The 19,072-nt window shown below is 46.1% G+C and overlaps 1 protein-coding gene across 1 annotated transcript; it reads left to right on the top strand.

The window, feature by feature from the left end:
* Positions 1 to 93: 93 nt before the first annotated feature.
* Positions 94 to 18,922, top strand: TMEM39A (transmembrane protein 39A). Its single transcript, XM_041463870.1, has 9 exons — positions 94 to 428; positions 10,641 to 10,834; positions 12,363 to 12,585; positions 13,931 to 14,014; positions 15,397 to 15,539; positions 16,000 to 16,342; positions 17,154 to 17,341; positions 17,836 to 17,956; positions 18,438 to 18,922. The coding sequence occupies exons 2-9, from the start codon at positions 10,722 to 10,724 to the stop codon at positions 18,669 to 18,671; spliced, it is 1,449 nt and encodes a 482-aa protein (XP_041319804.1). The 5' UTR covers positions 94 to 428; positions 10,641 to 10,721; the 3' UTR covers positions 18,672 to 18,922.
* Positions 18,923 to 19,072: the final 150 nt, after the last annotated feature.

Here is a 19,072-nt window from a genome sequence, read left to right on the forward strand (position 1 = left end):
TACCAAGATGGCGGCGCGGCGCGGCCGCCGCCCCGCCCCGCGGCTCCTGCCCTCCCTGGGCCGGCCGCGGCCGCCGGGGGCCGCCGCCGCTGTCGCCGTGTGATGAGAGCATCAGCCCTCACTGCCACGTCTCCCGGGTAGCCGGCGCTGTGCAGGGCCGAGCCGGGGCGCCGAGGCCGGAGCCGCCCGCCTGCCTCCTCTTCTCCTCCTATCCCTTCCCCTGCTCCTGCCCCGCCGCGGGGCAGCGGCGAGGTGGGCCTGCCCGGCGGGAGGAGGGACGCTCCGCGGGGCTCCCACCGCTGCAGCCTCGTTCTCCCCGGGCGGTCCGGGGGTTGCCGGGGCCGGGGCTCGCCGCCGGGCCGCTGCCGCCGGAGGGAACCCCGCTGCCGGCTGATGTCCGAGCCGCGCCGCCGCCCGCGCTTGGATGTGTGAGTACCGGCCCCGCCGCTCCCGCGGGCAGCGCCGCGCCGGGAAAGCCGCGGCCACCCATGCGGGCGGCGGGCTGCGGAGCCCCCTCCGAAACCTGGTGTGTGTCTGTGTGTGGGAGTGAGTGGTGGGGAGACCGGGTTTGTTCCGTCCTGCTGCTAAGTTACGGCATTTGGTCCCGGGCTTCTCCTTTGAGACGTTTCCTGCCGGGTTTGGGTCAAAGCAGGAGGTCCGCGCACGCTGCTGAGAGCCGGTGCTCTGTGGCAGGAGGGTTGAGGATTAAACGCGAGGAAGTTGGGCTGGGGTCACGGAAATGTCTGCTTTGGGCTTTTAAAGCGCTGTCCCTACATAACCAGTCCTGCAAGGGCACTGTCCTGTGGGAGATGAAGAGCTGAGTCGATCTTCTGTAAGTCCAGGCAAATCCAACCCGCCATAAGGTACCGTTTCCAGAATGGATGTGAGTGCACATTTCTGTCGCTGTTCATTTTTATACCGCAGTGAAAACAGTGTATCAATCATTCTCCCTTATATAGGGTAGCAGTTGGGCACATGATTTTCCCTATTACATGTGGCAGCTCCTTGGCTACTCCAGCATCATTTTAACATGTGAACGTACTGCAGAAACAGAGGCAGCTTTGTTTGCAATCTCTGATCGCTCTCATGCATGCTTTCCATTGTGAGTAAGGGGCCCCTGTCCCTGTCGTCTGTTATGACTGTAAGGGGAGAAATGAGATGGCTGTGTTACAAAGGGGTGCGTTACAAAATTTTTGGAGACAAGGCATCCCTTCTGTAACCATCCTTTCTGTCTGTTAACTCACTGTTACCAGAACAGATTTTCTGGGAGAGGCATACAGTAGTACAAGGGTGGGACTGGAATGGCTCAGCTCATTTCACAGGATGCTGAAGGCAGACCACATCAGCCCTTTTTAACCCACAGTCTGCTCCATGGCTCACCTCCTGGCTCTCCTGCTGTTGGACTGTTTCTGACACTCATTTCTCCTTCCAGCTGCACCTCCTGGAGTGCAGAGTCCTTCAGCCAAGGTGCTTGGATAATAATCTGCTGGTAAAATCTGGGCTCACTGGTGGGTAGCCAGGCAATGCTGACCCCTCTGAGGTTTGGGCAGAAACTTCATCTGCTCCCTGTTCTCCCTTATCTGACTGGAAGTTCTTCAGGTAGAGGTGCAGCTACTCCTTGTTCCTGTTCTTGAGCTTCTTTGCCTGGGGTTTTGCTGTACAAACCAGCACAGCGGGTGGTAATGTTTTCCAGGTTTGATTTATTTGGAACAACAAGAAGCTCAAGTGGTATCAGTGACACAGTGACCCATGCTCAGCGTGTACTGCTGATCTCAAGACCATAGAACACCTGTGTGCCTCCTGTACAGCTCATTCCTGGCTGTCTGTTTGCAGCGTTTGAGATCTGGCTTTCAGAAGCATCTGGGTGCCTACTAATAGAGGTGTCTATACTGCCTCAACCAGAACATTCAATTTGAGATCTGGCTTTCAGAAGCTCTGGGTGTCCATTTGCCTACTAATAGAGGTGTCTATACTGCCTCAACCAGAACATTCAAAATCATTAATAATTTTGAAAATGCAGGGCTTTTATTTCTTTTATATTTAGTCTTTGTGATTGTAAAATGGGGATAAAACATTTTGCTTCCTACTTTGCAGTGCATGTTTCTATTCTGCTTGTAAGACGATGAATTCTTATAACAAAATTTTTGCATTGTACCAATTAGCACCTTGCTGAATTACTTGTTTTTCAGAGACACTAATGGCATTTACCACAGTAGATTCAGTGGTAGCTAAGGAAATAAAGCAATTCTCATCTTACTGGCCTGCCTGTGTTGGCAACATTTGTGCTGATGTAACATGGCCAATGTAGGTGTACTGTTATGTAGTACTCAAAAGCAGACAGGTCTATGCATTGTTCAGACATTCCTCTTTGTTCTGAAATTTTAGATTAAAAAATTAACTTCGGTATGCAATGTTTGAAGGGGACGCCCCCCACCTTTCTGCTGGTTCTGAAACTGAGTAGCACTGAACACAAATCTTTCTCTGAAAGGATATGTAACGCAGATTGACTCAAACCTGGTTTTCATAAAACTTAACACTTTCTTTCTCTCTATAGCATCAAATCTGGATGTTTGAGAATACAGCCAAGAGTAAATGTGCTAGAAATATTTATTATTTATTAAGGTGTCTTCCAGTTTCCATCAGCATTCAATTCAGAAACCAGTTGGCCACTCAGTACTCCTCAGTAGAGTTACAGTTGCTAAAGATGGATGTGGTGGAAAGCAACAAGATAGTAGCAATTCTGAGACCGTCCTGCTCCTTAGTCCCAGTGTTTTCCCTGTGCCACAGAATTGTGAAATCCTGTGAAATCATGAAGAAGTTTTCTTGTGGCAGTTAAAATTGGAACTTTAGTCCGTTTGTTTCTAACCCTACCACAATTAGGTAAGTGGCATAGCTGTTAGCAGGTGGATTTATAAAATCAGAGTACAGGTTTTTAAAATCTTGTGTGTGACTTGGGAAAATAGCTCATTAGCTTTCACAAACTGTCCTGGCAGATTTCATGCCATTCTTTGCGGGCTGTTGTCATTGGTGAGTTATTTCCAACCTTTTCTTGATTTTTTTTGGGTATTACGAGCGAAAACAAGACTTCTGGTGAGAAGTGGGTATTATGCAGCCTGATCAGGAGCACTGCCCTGGGAGACAGGGTGCAGTGGTGTCCCTTGGGGGGTTTGGAATTGTTGGTTTAAAGCAAAATTATCAGTAGACATCTGCAGCCCAGAAATACATATAAGGGAGCATGGATGCAGATTCAGACAGCTGGATTAGTCTCAGTATAATTAATTATACAAGGGATTAATGTGTCCTATTGCATTTTCTCAATCTGCTGGATTAGTTGCTCTGTAAACAGTCATATGAAGTTCTGAGTCCTGCCTACCAAAGTCGTGGAGGTTGAATTGAAGACTTACTGTTTTGTGGGGAATATTTGTATCACCTGAACCTGTTGTTTAAAAGGCAAATAGAGCAGAATCAATGCATACTCATGTGTAGTTTATATTTTAATGCAAATTTATGATTTATACGAATTACAATTTGTTTAAAATTCCCTGCAATATTGTTGCTTTTTTGCAGTGTCAGGGATGTGCAAAGCATTGTCTCACTGATACTTTCTGAATCTCAGTGTGATGACTTAGTGTAAGGCTCAAGGAAATGTTTTTTAACCTGTGTTTTTCTTCATGCATCCAAGCTCATTGCTGTAGATGGCAGATGCCTGCCTTATTTTTAGCTATTTCAGGACAAAATAGAAAAATCCTAGTGACTCCCCATGATTTGTCATCATGGCTGATCTCCATTAAATTAAACATGGAGATTGGCAGAGGAACAAAACCAGCAGGAAAGCTGCTTCTGTTTGTTTTTTAAAAAGCTTGTGTAAAGTGCTAAAATAATACTGTAAAAAATATCCACTACTACATACAGAGACCCTTGGGAGGAGAAGTACTTGCTGAACAGTTTATCTTGTTTTGGATAAGGAAACCGAGGTCTTTATTGGTAAAACAAGTTCCCTGGAAGTCAGTTGAAGAGGAAAGATTAAAAAGAAAAGCTAATAGCCTGTGCTCAGGCTATTAAACTGCGGGTTAGTGTTCAAGGTTGGGAGGAGAATGCCTATCTTGGTGGCTTGCTTGGTGGAAAATTTTAAGATGGGCTCTTAAAGCATGAGCATCTTCTATTTTTTTCCCTTCTTTTCCCCCCATCAGTAGTGATCTGTTTTGTTGTGCATTTGCCTTGATATCTTGGAAAAAAAAATTCAGTGGCCATACCTAAAATTCCCTGACTTTCCCAGTTACTGCACAGGGCATGGTATAATGGAGAGTGATCTGTAGCTGTGTTTTAGCAGAGCTGTGGCTGTGCGTAATGTTTACTGAAGAGCTCTGGTGCAAGATGTACTTACGAGTGAGCGCATGTTGATAAATTGTATTATTGGCCAGCTTTGATAGCTTTGCCTGTGTTGTGTCTGCTGAAACACTGCCCTTGTCTTTCACTTCCCAGCCAGTGTCCCCTTCTCAACAGAACTTCCGTTTCTATCAGTAATGTGGGGTTGGAGTTAAAACTTCTATGTTGTTACATACTCAGAGAACTGTCTGGCTCAGTAATTCCCTCCAGCTCTTTAGTTTGGGCCTCTCACTCTGGATGAGGCTGGGCTTGATGTCCCTTTCCCCAGACAATTCAGAAGCATGGGAACCCTAGGACCAAAATAGACTGTGACACAACTGGTCAGGCCTGCATTTCCCTCTGCTGATGGAAAAGCTCGGCTTTGCAATTCTGTCTTGTTCTCACACAAGAACAAGCTAATGCTTTCTTTATTCCCGGATCCAGTGTTTGGCTGGGAGTGTTGCTGTATACATCAGAAGAAGCCAAAGAAAATGTTAATGTCTTGCTGCTAGCTGTGTAATACTTGTTGGCTTGGTGAGGAGTGTTATTGGCCACTTGGAGCTGCTGAGCCTTGAGGGTCTTGCATTGTGGCTTTGTTTTGTTTTGGTTTGGTATGGTTTTTTTACTTCCTTTTGGAATATAATTTCTCTTGTCTTCATTCATAAAATTACTACAGTCATTCATTAAAGTTTTCCTAAGCTGTTTATTTTGACCTGCTGCAGCAGTTAGTTGCACAAGTTAATTATATGGTAATATAAGGTTATATTGTTTTATTACACCAGGAATTGTGACTTTGGTCTTGTACTCGCCAGAGGTTTGTTTAGAGCGCTTAGTGTGTGTCTCAACTTTCCTCCAATTCACAAAACCTGAACTCACTGTATTCTGAAGAGAACACTATTGCCTGCATACCTCTGGAAATTTCTTCCTTGCACCCCCTAAAGTAAGGTCTTTGAGGGATTTTTAGGGAATTTATAGGATTTCTCTGGTTTTAAAAATGGCTTTTTCAGTATCTTAGATAATTTTGTTTATCTGGAGTATTAAGAACTTAAATCCTATACTATAACATGCCTGCAAAATGAGCTCACTGAGCTTACTGCATTTTAACTTTGAGAGGCTTTTCCTGAAAAACTTTTCTTTCCCGTTCCCATTTTTATATGTGGGTATTTGAAGTACTGTGGCAGCTACAAATGGCAGGCGCTGCCTTGCCCTTGTCTTAAGCCAAAACTTCTATTTTTCTCACTTACCTTTCTGCTTAGCTCTCATCTTCCTTGCTGAAAATACTAGAAGTAAGTCCTACAGTACATATGCTGTTTGTTAACGCTTGCCATAATCTTGCTACTTCGACCCTTTGGTTTTGGCATCTGTGTAGAGGACTGATGGATGGAACCTCTTCAGCCAGAGCTGTGCTGTATCAGAAAAGCCTGCACTGACATGGTCTTGATGGGTTGGTTTTGTTTGTACAGAGGAGTAAGTCATTGGGCATTTATTAGTCACTGAGCAAAAATTAGTCTTGCTGGTGCACCACCTGACAGTGATGATTCCCCACCCAGCTCTCCTGTTTGATGGTGTTTGGGCTGCACTTCAGGGGGATTTCTGTCTCTCTCTGTGCCAAATCCCCATCTTAATCCATCGCTCTTTATGGCATGAGGACTTGGAAAATGTGCTGACTTGGAGACCTCCCTCCTAACCGGTTTTGCCTCCCAGCTCTGAGCCAGGTGGCGGGTGTGTGCCTTTGGATCCAGCCGGAGTTGAAAGGTTGTGTTGACTTAGCACTGGGGCAGCTCTGTGCAAGCCAAATATTTAGCTTTCCATCTGATAACCTGTCGGTTGTTTCCTCCCTTGCAACAACCAAATGCTTATTTTATTCCCAGACCAGTTGGGGCTTTCACAGAAGTTTTGTGTCTTTGTGGCTTCTGGTGTGGCAGATGTGAGGGTGCTGACAAGGTGGCCTTGTGACCAAGGCTTGGGTGCAGCCATCGCTGTTCCTTGGCTCTCTGGTGATTTTGTTTCTTTATATATTGGGTGAGTCAATTACTAGCTTTGTGTCTTTTTCCACCTGTCAAAATGGGGTTTTTGTTGGTTTTTATTTTAATTTAAGTAAATAAATAAGAGGTTCACACTAAAAGGAAGTAAAAGTAACCTATAGTAACTAGGACTCTCAAAGTTCAAAGGAAAACTTGTGTGTTAATTTGCAAAGATATAAGGATTGCTGGACAACTGCAAGTTTAGGGTTAGGCTGACCAGCTGCAGTGAGTTGAGTTGAGGACATTAGCAACCAAAAGAGCATTTTCATTGTGCTTTGTGTCGTGAGGGTGGCTGGCTGCGCTTCCCTGCCAGGGAGCTCTGCACACGTGGCAGGTGTGTTTCCATAAAGCACGGACACCCTGAATGGAAAGTCTTGCTAGGAGTGTCTGTGTTGCTGTGGAGGAGGCAGAGAGAGTCCCTCACCACAAAGGCCTTGTGTTGCTTCACCCCCAGCTGTCACATGCTTCCCCACAGGAAGAAGGTTACTTTAATTGAGATGGTGAGTTGCAGTGAGAGACCTGTGGTCTTCTGAGCCACATTACACCAAGTGAGGATGGCCATGTTTCCCTTTCTGCTCTTGTGAGTAACTGGTTGTAGGACTTGTGGAGCCAAGGAGAGCCACTTGAATGTTTTCCAGCCTCTGGGAGTACTCAGCAAGCTTCCCAACAGGACTGCAGAGCCTCGGAGTTTTCTCCAATTAAAAAATGTTAACACCATCAAAATAACCAACTGTGCTTTGTAGCGTTTCCAGCAAAGAGATGGGGAACAGGCACACTTTCCATTCTGATGAGTCACTGACTCTCTCCTGATTTGCCTCTTGAAAGAGCTGTTTGGGCAGCTGCTGATGCAGAAACATGATTCTGAGTGATGGGCCTTGGTGAGCAGGACAGGGCTACACACTGTTTCACCTCTGAATTGGTGAGTAATTCATCTGCCTAGCTTTTTATCAGTAAAGTCTTGCACACAGCTGTGTCTCTTGCCTGCCTTGATCCTGCCACGATCCTGCCTCATCAGGATAGCTGGGGAGCTGATGGGCAGGAAGGGTATCGTGGCACAGGGGAAAAAAAAAATTACCAAGTGCTTTCTGTGGTCCTAAAAGCAGGAATTGGAAATCAGAGCATCTGATGCCTTCTGTTTCTGGATTTTCTTGTAACTGTCACAAATTAAAGTTTTGTCTCTGTCCTGAAGCATGGTCTGCCCTAGGATCCAAGAGCTGTCCGTACCTGTATCCGTTCCCTGTGCACGGGCAGGACCACTGTCTGCTCTTCTGTAGCTGCTCTCCAGATTCTGCCTGTGTGTTTTTATGATGCCCACATCTGCCTCAGAGAGGAGATCTTGGAGGCTAGGTAACATTGGTTCTGAGGATTTGAGGATGAAGGGACTTACAAGCTTGTCACTTATTTTTTGAGGGAAATGGTAGGTGAACTGGAAAGAACAGTGTGGAATCACATTAATGGACTGAAGAGTCTTGTCAGGAAAAGCTTTTATCTTTCATTACTCACTTTCTCTGCATGACTCTCTCTAAAATAAGATCACTGATGAGGTGGGGAGTGCAAGCAGAGAAGGGAGCAGGGTGGACTCTGCATTAATACTTAATATGACTTGGAATGTTATCTGTTGGAGTAAGGGGTTTATGGACACCTTTTCTTCTCGTTTTCAAAGTAGAATCATGCCTTTGTTTATTAATTGAAAGCTATAAAAATGCTTTTCCTCATGTCTTTCTCCTCAAAAAGGAGGGCTGTTGATTGGTTCAAGGCCAAAAAAAGCAGACTTAGAGACAATCTGATCTGTAATCTCACTGCTTTGTTTAGCTTTATCTGTGGAGCTTCAGTTTTGTGTGGCTAGTTTTACAAAATAAAAGCAAACAAAAAAAGGAATGGTTCTTAGGCAGATTTTGCTCCAACAAATGCCTACCTAATTTGATCTAACTCCAGCAAAGTTATTTAAAGCTTGGCTTGAGGAACTGCCCTGTCTATATGTTCATGAATCACCGTGAAAGGGCTTATTCAAGTACATTTAAAATATGTGTACTGACGTTAAGGATGGCTTCTTTCCATGGGCAGTTGTTTTTACTGGTAAAAACCTGCATTTTGCTGGTTTGTAAAGCCAGGGGCTGGAATTGCGATTACTTTGTGTCCAAGTGTCTGTATTGGCGAATGTGTGAGGCATACTAATGGGGTGATACTAATGAGAGCTGTTAAATTATTTACATGAATTATTGAATGTGGTATAAAATACCTTCCACTGTTAATAGCACTAATTAGACCACCAACATATTGCATCCATTATCATAAATATCCTGTAGGTCGAATCAGAACTATTGTTTCAGCTACTACAGGCCCTGTGGTAGCTAAATTTGGCTTAAAATGGTTTTCAAGTTTGTTCTTTTTGGGGGTTTTTCCTCATTTTTTCCTTCACTTCAGCTGTTGATCAAAAGTGTCTGAATGCCCTAAGTGAATTCTGAATTGTTTGTTGCTGCCCCTGCTCATCTTACACATGCAGGAGAATTTTCTTGTTTATATTTAATTCCTGAAATATAAATATTTCCAAATGAAACTCGAGAACATCCTAGGGAAAATTGTCTTGAAATTCTTGCTTGACAAGAAAAGTAAGGAAGGCTTCAATCTCTCTTGTGTTGCTATTGGAGATATGAGAGTATAAAAGTCTGCCAAAACACACTATTTACCTGAAAACCAAAATTCTCCTATGTTTGCTTGCCTTTCATGCATTTTCATATCTCCTTTTTATTTTTTTCTCTCTCTCTCCTGGATCTCTGTTTTTTGGTGTGTTTTTTTTAGGTTTGATTTGGTTTGATTATTCCAGCTGACTTTCATGTGGGTATGCAGAAAGCATTCATCCTTTGAAACATCTTGATTTTTGTTGAAAGTTTGAGAATTGGTATCCTGGTTTCAATCATGACAATTGTTTATTGGAGTAGAGATGAAGGATGGGAAATTTTAATACAAAGGGCAATTCTTTGAGGGAATTTTTTAGAGAAGTACTCCTGCACACTGTGTTCATGGTGACAGTCCTGTGACTCACTGAGAAAACTTCTGGCATTTCTGCCAGCTGTGATTTCTCAGGATTTTAAAGGAGGTGATGACTGAATTATAAATAGACCATAGGTTCCATCTGTACATTTCGAAGCTACATCTAGAGTTTCCCAGAAGGTGGGTGTGCTTTTTTGGCCCCTGGATTGGTTCTGGCTATTATATTTTTCCAGAAGGGCAGCTGATTTAGACTCCAGGTACACAGACACACCAAAGTCCTTGTAGTGAGATGCTCACTCAGTGTCTTGTTCCTGTACAGCACACGTGCACTCCAGTTCAATCCTTTGCTCCCTTACATCTGCTGTGTTTCCATTGGAAACTTTCCTGACTGCCAAAATCCTTGCAGTGTCACGTGGAAGACCAGTGAAATAGAAGAAAAATTGTATGGGAAGTGATAAAGTCTGTGCCAGAAACAACACTATTGTTTCTGATATTCTGAGTTGCCCAGCCTCTCATACTAGTTCATTTTAAGGAATCGATAGATTGAAGTGTATAATTAAAAATAAACAGGTAAATAAATATGTACAAGTTTACTTCTGAATTATTTTTCTTTTCAGGGCTGGGTTATGTGATTGCCCATATGTGCATTTGAAGTACATTCATACATGTGCATTTTGCTGCACTTTTCTGCTAACTAAACCCACTTTTAAATGGATGTATTACCTTGGTGTCACGTGGGCATTAGCACAGAAGGGAGCTGAAACATGCAGTTTCCTTCAAGGACACCAGTCTGTCTGTTCAGAGCTCTGCCAGAGGGTGTCCGAATTACCTGCCAGCATCAGAGCCTGGCAAGTAACGTGCTGCGTGCCTAAAAAGAGCTGTGAAGCTCTAGTAGCTCAACCACAACATGGAGAGGGCTCTTCCCAGGTTTGCTTTTGAAATAAAGCACACGTTTGTGCCGTCTCCAGATGCTCCGTGGTGCTTTCCAGCCAGCAATAAGTGCTGTCAGTCATTGATGGCTAATGTAAGCAGCCCCTTTTAGAGACACAGTGTCAGTGGTGTTCATTCTGGGTGTGCAAGCAGACACTGACCTGCTGCCATTGAAGTGGCACAGTGTTTTAGAGTGGTGATGGCTGTCCCACAGGGCTCTGAGTGTATGAGAGTGACTTCCTTCGGCGTCAGTTTGCCTGGCTGGAGTGTGAACTGAGTGAGTGTGACCAGCAGTTTAAAGCTTAAGTGATGTTTCTGCCTCCTTTGCAGATTTGGGAAGGCTTTTGAATCGTTGTCTGGGTGTCGGGGCACAGCCTGCTGGAGGCACTGGAAGTGGACTGGTTCCTGGTCATGCCCGGTGGAAGGAGGGGACCCAGCCGGCAGCAGCTAAGCCGTTCAGCTTTGCCTTCTCTCCAGACTCTGGTTGGCGGGAGCTGTGGAAACGGTACTGGTTTGAGAAACAGGTGAGCACAAAGGCAGGGTTGTTGAGACATCTGTGGCTGGGAGAGCACTGAAAGCAAGGAGCCTTGATCCACCCTGAACCCTGTGTGGGAGCACAGCTTTGTGGTGAAAGTGGGGGACTGGGAGAGGGGAACCTTGAGCCCTCCATTGTGGCATTCTGAGATGGCTCATCCAAGAGGGAACAAGTCCTGCGTGACAAACCTCTTACAGCTTCTCTTTTCAGATCTGCTGTGGTACATGCTTCCCTCTGCAGCCCCTCTTTTGACTTCATGCATTAAAACCAGCCCCATGGAGGTGATTGTGGCAGTGGTCTCAGCCTTCCTTCACCACTCACTGTGGTCACAACAGCCACAGTAGAAATCACACAATGCTTCATTTGTCTTTCCTGCAGCAGTTTCCAGAGCAGTGAGTCCTAGCAAGTGATGAGTCCTTGTCTCGCTCACTTGCCTTCACTGCCCTGGGGCAGTGTGACACGTCAGAGTACAGCTGTGACTCTTCCTCCTACATAATAGAAAGGCAGGGTAGGAGGATGCCCATATTCTGTTTTAGACCTGCAGGTTGATGAAACTAATTCTCATCATTGGTAAAGATGACGTGCATTTTCTGGGGAAGCTGGTGGCTGAAACAGGAACACACACACAGTGACATTGAAATTACCACATTTGGTATAAAAACTGAAAGGGCCCAGCATTACTTCTTTCCATAAAAAGTTGGCAGACTAGAGAAGCTATTTGCTGCATGCTGGGGCCCTGGTATAGGTTCATTCTTACAGAGTAGAGCAATCCAAGCCATTTAGCTTTGACCTTTACAGACTTCTCTGTCAGGGGCAGAGGGACAGATAGCACAGTTTGAGGTTCTTGAGAAGCAAGTGACTGTCAAGACTCTGGAGTCAGGGCCTCAGGGTCCTGGGAGAACATTGCTTATCTGGTTTCAGTCAGACATAGCATAGTTCCTCCACCAGTTCAGTATGCCAGAGCTTTTCGTTGTCCTATCCTCCTCTGAAAGCTAGAAAAGAAGGAAGTGTGAGAACACTTGAGAGGTTAGCCTCTAGGAAGTGGCTGAACTACTCCATTCCATTTTTAGTTACTTGTCTTTTTAAAAGAGGAACTATGAACAGAAAGACAATGGGCACTTTGCTGTGTTGGAGAAGGAGGCTGGGTGCTAGTGTAATGTCCTGGTGATGGGTAGAAAGAGCCAATATTAACTGTTGGGTGTAGCATAGAGTCCTTAATGATTTTTGCTCTGTGTGTCTGCTCCTCAGTCAGCAAGTTTACTGAAATGTTGCTGGGCATGTCACAGCACTTCTGACAGATCAAGCTGTCATCCAGGGAAAATTCTGGTTAAGGGTTTTGTCTGAGCTAAGATGATGGAGCTCACCACCAGCCTCATGTCAGAAATAGGAATGTAAGACTGCTGTCACCTCTCCCCTAGGAATACCCAGTCTCAAATTCACAACCTCAAGCACTATCCTGGAAAATGTCAGAGATGATGTAGTATGTTTACCAAGTAAGTGATGTCTATCTGCTTCAGGAATGGTAGTGCCATCAGCCTGTCGGCACCTCCGATCACAGCACTGATTACTCCAGAGCCTGTGCGTCACTGCCGGATCCCTGAACTGCCATTGGATGGGAGCCTTCTCTTTGAATTCCTGTTCTTCATCTACCTTCTGGTAGCCCTCTTCATTCAGTACATCAACATCTACAAGACTGTCTGGTGGTACCCATACAATCACCCTGCTTCCTGCACCTCTCTGGTGAGTTCCCCAGCAAGTGCCATCACGTGGGCTTTTTCATCACACAGCTCCTTTCAGGCTTCTTCAATCCAGGAATCACCAAACATTTGACATTAAGGGAGTGAATGAGAGATCACGTGCACACCGTCAGTCAGGGCCATGGCATCCCCCATTTTACAGAGGAGAAAATCATTGCAGGAGAGACAGAAGTCAGCAGGACTCCTTCAAGGGAAATTTCTTGCACATGTTTGCATGGTCTTGCTAGCCTCTAGGGTTTGACACAGAGTTGAGACTCTGGGAGCTGTCCCTGCTGTGAGTGCCCCTTGCCAGGTGAAACAACAGAGCCCGAGAGAAGGAAGATGTGCAGATTTTTGTTAGGATCCCACAGCAGGTCAGCAGCACAGCTGAGGAGGAGGTCAGATCCTTAGCTTATGTAAAGCTCTCGACCTCCTCTGTTTCAGTGTTCTTGCTGTCCCAATAAGCTGCCTGTGAGCCAGCGGGCCCCAAGTGAGCAAAGCCAGCCTGTTCAGCTGGAACCGTGACCTAAAGGCTGCTTGGAAGCACGAGGTGGTCCCTCAGTTACCGTACCGACAGGTGGTGCTGGTGTTCCAGGCACCAGCCTCCTGATCAGCTCTGCCGTGCCGGACACAGCTGGCTTAGAAGTAAAAGCATTCTGTTTGAGCATTCCTACCCGGCAGGATGGGAATAGTTTATTCCCATCACAACTCAAGCATTATTTTTTATCCAAAATGTCCTTGAAGTACCAAAAGCAGCAGTATTCAGTCTACTGACTCTTCTGGCCAGAATATATTGGATGGCTTCACTGAAAAGCTATAAGAGCTGTGTCTAACTTGATGCAGCTAGAGAACTTCTTCATGGCCAGTGAAGGTGAGGTTTCTCAGATCAGCTTGGTTTCGTCAGGAAGCACTGGTTGCTACAGACCATTTATAAAACCAAGAGGGAAAGTGAGCTTGTGGTGTTCACTCTGGACTCCAGTTTGGCTGCCCTTTGTCTGATTGTTCAGGAGCTTTTCTGTGGAAACCTGCAACTTGTTCTCCATGGTAGGATTCTGGTTTTAGATGTCCCTTTGACCGCAAAAATACCTGCCTGAAGGGTGGATTTGTTTTGTTTTTCATGGAAACCTCTCCATGGGAAGGAATCTCCACATGGAGGAGATCATGCTTCTGGAGATGTTCCTGTGTTACTAATGTTTATTGCTTTTCTTTCATCCCAAATAGAGAGGTTTGTGGAAAGCTTATGTGAGGTCCTAATGTACTCTCCAGCAGCCAGCTTTCTAGTCCCACCCCAGCTGGGTGGTTTCAGAGTCCCTTTTCCTAGTGAAGACCTTTTTTCTTTCCTCCTTTAGAATTTTCACCTCATTGACTACCACCTGGCGGCGTTCATCACAGTGATGCTGGCACGGAGGCTGGTGTGGGCCATTATCTCTGAGGTAACATTCCCACTGTTCCCTCTCCTGCCTGTAGAACTTGCTGTAGAACATGGCTTAAGAAAATTCTGCAGGTAGGAAGGTTTCTTCCCTCAGAAGAGTCTGGGTGTAAAGGAATAAGATTTTGAGGATGCCCATCTGCCTTGGAGTTTTCTCCTTGAGACCAGTCATGTCCTGTATTATTGGGTAGCTCTGTTAGCTCTGCATCTAGGAGGAGATTAAATGGTCTCAGTTGCTTATTTATCTCTGCAGGTACAATAATGTACTTCACTATCTTGTGCTAGAGAAGTGGCCAAGAGAATTGCAAGTCAGGTAGCAAAAAGGCAAACAGGGAGGTTGGCCAAGACAAGAAGAGTGAACAGGATATGAGAGGGGGAAAGGTCAGGAAGAGGATGTCTGACTACACTGAAGTGAAATAGGAATACTGGTAGAACTGCTTTTCCAGTCCTGGTTACTCAGTAACTCAGACTCCAAGCATGTCACCACAGATTTTGAGACCTTCTCTGTGTTTGTGGGAGCAGAACCAGGCCAAATTAGTTCTCTAATTGGTCATTTTCAGGTCATTTTCAGGAATATAGAAGTTTTGTCCACTGAAATGACTAATACAACTCTAGGCTAAGCAACTAAGCAGTGTTTAAAAAGAAGTAAATTAAATAATAGTTATGTCCTGTTGAATACATAAGTGGAGAAGGTGGGAACTCTGAAGATCTCTTTTCAGCTGATTCCTTCAGTTTTCATTTATGTTCACATCCTCCGTAAAACTTGCCATAGACTGAAATTTCTGCATTGAAATCTTCCATGCAGGTTCTTGAGCATCCCATGTATTGGCTTTAACCCTTAATCTTTTGATAGTTCAGTTTCCTTCTCTCCTCTGGAGATTTGGATCAGGCTTTCTTGCTGTGCTGCCTCCTCACTACACTGCAGCCTGCACATCCAATAGAGCTAAATTATGGAAATCTGGGTTTGGGATTGACAAGGTGCACATCTTCTCTTCCCTCAGCTGCAAACTTTCACAGAAACCTGATTCTTCTAAAGAAAAGAGAGAGAGGAAGTGGGTTTCAGGCCATCCTGGACTATCATCAGAGCAATAAGGGACTTAAGCAAAAATATTTTTCTACTTTGCAGCTCTGAATTTTTCTTCAAAGGCCCTATTTTAGTCATGCCTCACAACGTACGATTGTTTTAATCTTTTGGATCCTGTCAATCATGAACAAAATTTAAAGGCATTTATGTTTGTAACAGAATCTGAGAGGAAGAGGGCAGCTATCCCTCTTCTAGTACCTCCTGATACCCCTCTCCCTGCTCCTCCACCACAGGCATCTCTTGTGCTCATCTTCTAGCACTGGTTGTTAGAGGACTTCTGAGTGTTTCCTCTTCGTTTGCAGGCCTCTCAGGTGGGTGCAACATCGCTGATGTGCTACATGGTGCGCCTGGTGCTGCTCACCCTCTGTGGATGGGTGCTCTGCTGGACTCTGGTCAACCTCTTCCGCAGCCATTCTGTTCTCAACCTTCTCTTCCTGGGCTACCCGTGAGTGACACCACTTTGAACCTTCTGAGTAGAGGGGCACAGCTGCTTGGGGGTGCCATGAGCCACCATGGGAAGCAGAGTGTTGGCTGTAATGTCTCCTTGATTTAGGATTAGAAAGGAAGCAGGAGTGGCTGGGGGATGGTGTGAGGAGGTGGCACCGAGCTCACGAAGTGAATTGCCTCAGCTGCTCTTTGTGTGAGGGGCCTTTACTGCTACTTCTAAACTGAGCCTTTGGGATTGTTGGTTCTACAAATGGGATTTAAAAAAAACTTCTCTGCACAGGTGTTGAAGCTGCAGCCTCTGGCCTTTTAGTGGGGAGAAGAGTTCGCTGTTAGCTTCTGGAGTGGGGGTTCCTATGTGCCGTCAGTCTTGTCAGGGCCAGTGTCTGTTGAGGAGGTGCCCCCTGCTCCCTGTTGGGATGGCTGTTATTTCAGCCATTTTTTTCTTTCCTTCACGGCAGGTTTGGTGTCTACGTCCCTCTGTGCTGCTTCCACCAAGACAGCAGAGCACAGCCTCTACCTGCAGACTGTGGTTACTTGGTACAGGACCAGGTGGCGGATGATGGGGCTTCAGCTGTCAGCAGCCTGGTCAAAGACTTCTTCTCGCTTCTGTGGGAATCCCTGAGAGAACAGTTCAATAATCCTACATCTATCCCCACCCACAGCTGCCCCCTTTCCCCAGATCTCATCCGCAATGAGGTGGAGTGCCTAAAAGCAGACTTCAATCGCAGGATCAAGGAAGTTCTCTTCAACTCTCTCTTCAGTGCCTACTACGTGGCATTCCTGCCATTGTGCTTTGTGAAGGTAGCTGTTGTCTGGCTCTCTGTGTGCCCCTGCCCACTGTCTCCTTCTGAATGTTGTGTGAACTGCTGCCAGGCCAGATTCCTGGTTAATTCCCCTTTTCTCTGTCTCCCCTTTGGCAGCCCGGATAGCGGAGCATGGCTGCATCCGGAGTGCACTAGTACTGCTCCTGGTTGGCAGATAGGTATTGCCATAAATGTGATGCACCTCTAGTCCCATCACCCCACTTACTAACTCCCCTTCTCCCACCCCCTGTCCTAGGCAGATGGATAGCTGTGTTCTTCCTAGAAAAGAGAATCTGTTGTTACCCGTCTCAGATCCAACGTCGTGGCTTTTGAGTGCTTGGATCAGAGGCTTTGGTGGTCAGCCTGTTAGAGCCAACTAGGATGCTTGGCAAACTAAATCCAAGAACCTCTTGTCAGTGTGGGGGTTATATTTTTTTCATCTGTCATTTCTCTAACTTGGATAAGCTCCAGTTCATGCAGAGAAATGGGCAGGGCTCCACAATCCATGTAGCAGTCTTGGTGCAATTGGTGCTCCTGGGACAGTTCTGTGGCAAGCAAACTGCCTTGTTACCTGCTGCTGGAGGAGGAGATGCACCAGCTGCAGCATCATCCCCTGCCCTTTCTCCTGCAGCTCAAGGAGAAGGGAGCTGAGTGCTTCCTAAGCTGTAACCCTCTGAAAACACCGGTCCAAAAACGCATGCCTGTAACGTGTGGTGTGGGTCTGCTGGATGCACATGCAGTATGTCCCTTGTCATTCCTCCTTCTGCTTTGTGACAGTGGTGCCAAGTTCCTGTCTGGTCTCTTCGCAGAGCACCCAGTACTATGACATGCGCTGGTCCTGCGAGCACCTCATCATGGTGTGGATCAATGCCTTTGTCATGCTCACCACGCAGCTGCTGCCTCCCAAGTACTGTGACCTGCTCCACAGGTCTGCCGCCCACCTCGGCAAGTGGCAGAAACTAGAACATGGCTCCTACAGCAATGCTCCACAGCACATGTGAGTGTGGGGATGGGCAGGGCTTGGCATGCCTAGCAAGGGGCTCAGATGTTCTAGTGGATGAGCAAATACCAGCAGTGTTTATCTACTGAGGATGTGTCTCCACTCCCCATGAAATTCTACTGGCCTCATTCATTGAAAACAGAAATGGCTGTGTTAGAGAGCTGTCTGAGCTCCTCCAGTCACTGCTAGTTCCTTCACAGAAAGGAATGCTGAGATTCTTCTTGGCCACTGGAGAGTATCTTGTGCAGAGGCAGGGGGTGGCTCCTTCCACTGCAGTGGACAAGGTTCTAGCACTGGAGGCCATTCGTTCATATTACTTCAGAGTCCGTTGCATGGGCTTGTGATCACCCCTCTGTGCTTTTCCAGTGGGAGCTAGGACATGTCGTTGTGGCAGAGGCTTTGGTATTTTTCAGGATCCAGTCCATTTGTGTGAACCCACATCCAGGGAGTTGGGAGCACAGATGGTAACATCTGGCATTATTTCCCCACAGCTGGTCAGAAAACACAATATGGCCACAGGGAGTTCTTGTGCGACGGAGCCGGTGCCTGTATAAAGCAGTTGGGCCTTACAACGTAGCAGTGCCTTCAGACGTGTCCCATGCCCGCTTTTATGCAAGTATCTCTTCTCTTGCTTGGTGCCTTTACAACTGTGGGAGGGAGGAAAGGCTCAAACCCAGCTGCAGCAGGAGAGAGTTCAGTGTTCCATTACAGGCTGGTGCTGTCGAACAAAATACATGTTGGCAGCAGTGGGGCTTTCCCATTCTGTCTTACAGTGACCTCTGGGCACGATGGGAGCCACGGCTGCCTTGTCAGTGCTTTCTCATCCAAGTGACACAGCTCTCCCATCAGGCAGTGGCATTGGGAAATGGGAAAGTGTCTCAGCAGGCCAATAGCTTTATTTCACCCACTTCCCCTTCTTGAGCAAAATGCCACTTCTCTTACTGTTTTCCCTAAGTAGCAGCTAGTGGTGGCTGGAGCACAAGCATTGCTTCTGCCCTGCAGTGGTCCCTGACAGCATTATGTCCATATTCCTCCTCACTTCAACCCAGCAACAAATGACAGAAATCTCTCGTTCTTTACTCTTTCTCTGCAGTTCCTCTTTCACCGTCCCTTACGGCTGCTCAACCTGCTGATTCTCATCGAAGGCAGCGTGGTCTGCTACCAGCTCTACTCCCTGCTGCGCTCAGAGAAGTGGAACCACACCCTCTCCATGGCCCTCATCCTTTTCTGCAATTATTATGTCTTATTTAAGCTCCTCCGGGACCGGATAGTATTAGGCAGGGCATACTCCTACCCACTTAACAACTATGGACTCAAGGCACACTAGGCCGGCCAGACGTGTACCCCTTCTCTTCCTCATCCCACAGGGCAGGGAGGGAACCTCAGAAAAAAAAATATTTTCGTACAGTTCTATTTTTTTCTTGCGACGTTTATAAATATTTAAAATATTTTATATTTTGTATACTATTGTTTTTGTGGGGCGGGAAGGGAACCAGTGGCAATTAAATGTCGCTTTATAAACAAGGTGTTATTTTATATATATATATATATTAAAAAAAAAATCGATGTGTATATACAGTATATCTATACCCATACATATATCTATGTGAAGCAACAGGATTGTGTGTGTGGTCACTGTGTCTGCTTTGCTCACAGAACTGCTGGTAACTAGGAACTGGTCTGCTGTAGAATTCGGATAAACTAACAGCCAGGGGAAAAAAGGAAACA

Source organism: Pyrgilauda ruficollis, unplaced genomic scaffold (genome assembly GCF_017590135.1).
Source record: "Pyrgilauda ruficollis isolate IOZ18807 unplaced genomic scaffold, ASM1759013v1 scaffold17, whole genome shotgun sequence".
In the NCBI taxonomy this organism is placed as follows: domain Eukaryota; kingdom Metazoa; phylum Chordata; class Aves; order Passeriformes; family Passeridae; genus Pyrgilauda; species Pyrgilauda ruficollis.

What these genes read in the sequence shown, in the direction of transcription:
- TMEM39A (XM_041463870.1), top strand. Translation starts at nt 10,722, where the DNA reads ATGCCCGGTGGAAGGAGGGGACCCAGCCGGCAGCAGCTAAGCCGTTCA. An exon ending in CTTCTCTTCCTGGGCTACCC is followed by an intron (nt 15,540 to 15,999) that starts GTGAGTGACACC and finishes CCTTCACGGCAG; the next exon opens with GTTTGGTGTCTACGTCCCTC. An exon ending in TGTCCCATGCCCGCTTTTAT is followed by an intron (nt 17,957 to 18,437) that starts GCAAGTATCTCT and finishes CTTTCTCTGCAG; the next exon opens with TTCCTCTTTCACCGTCCCTT.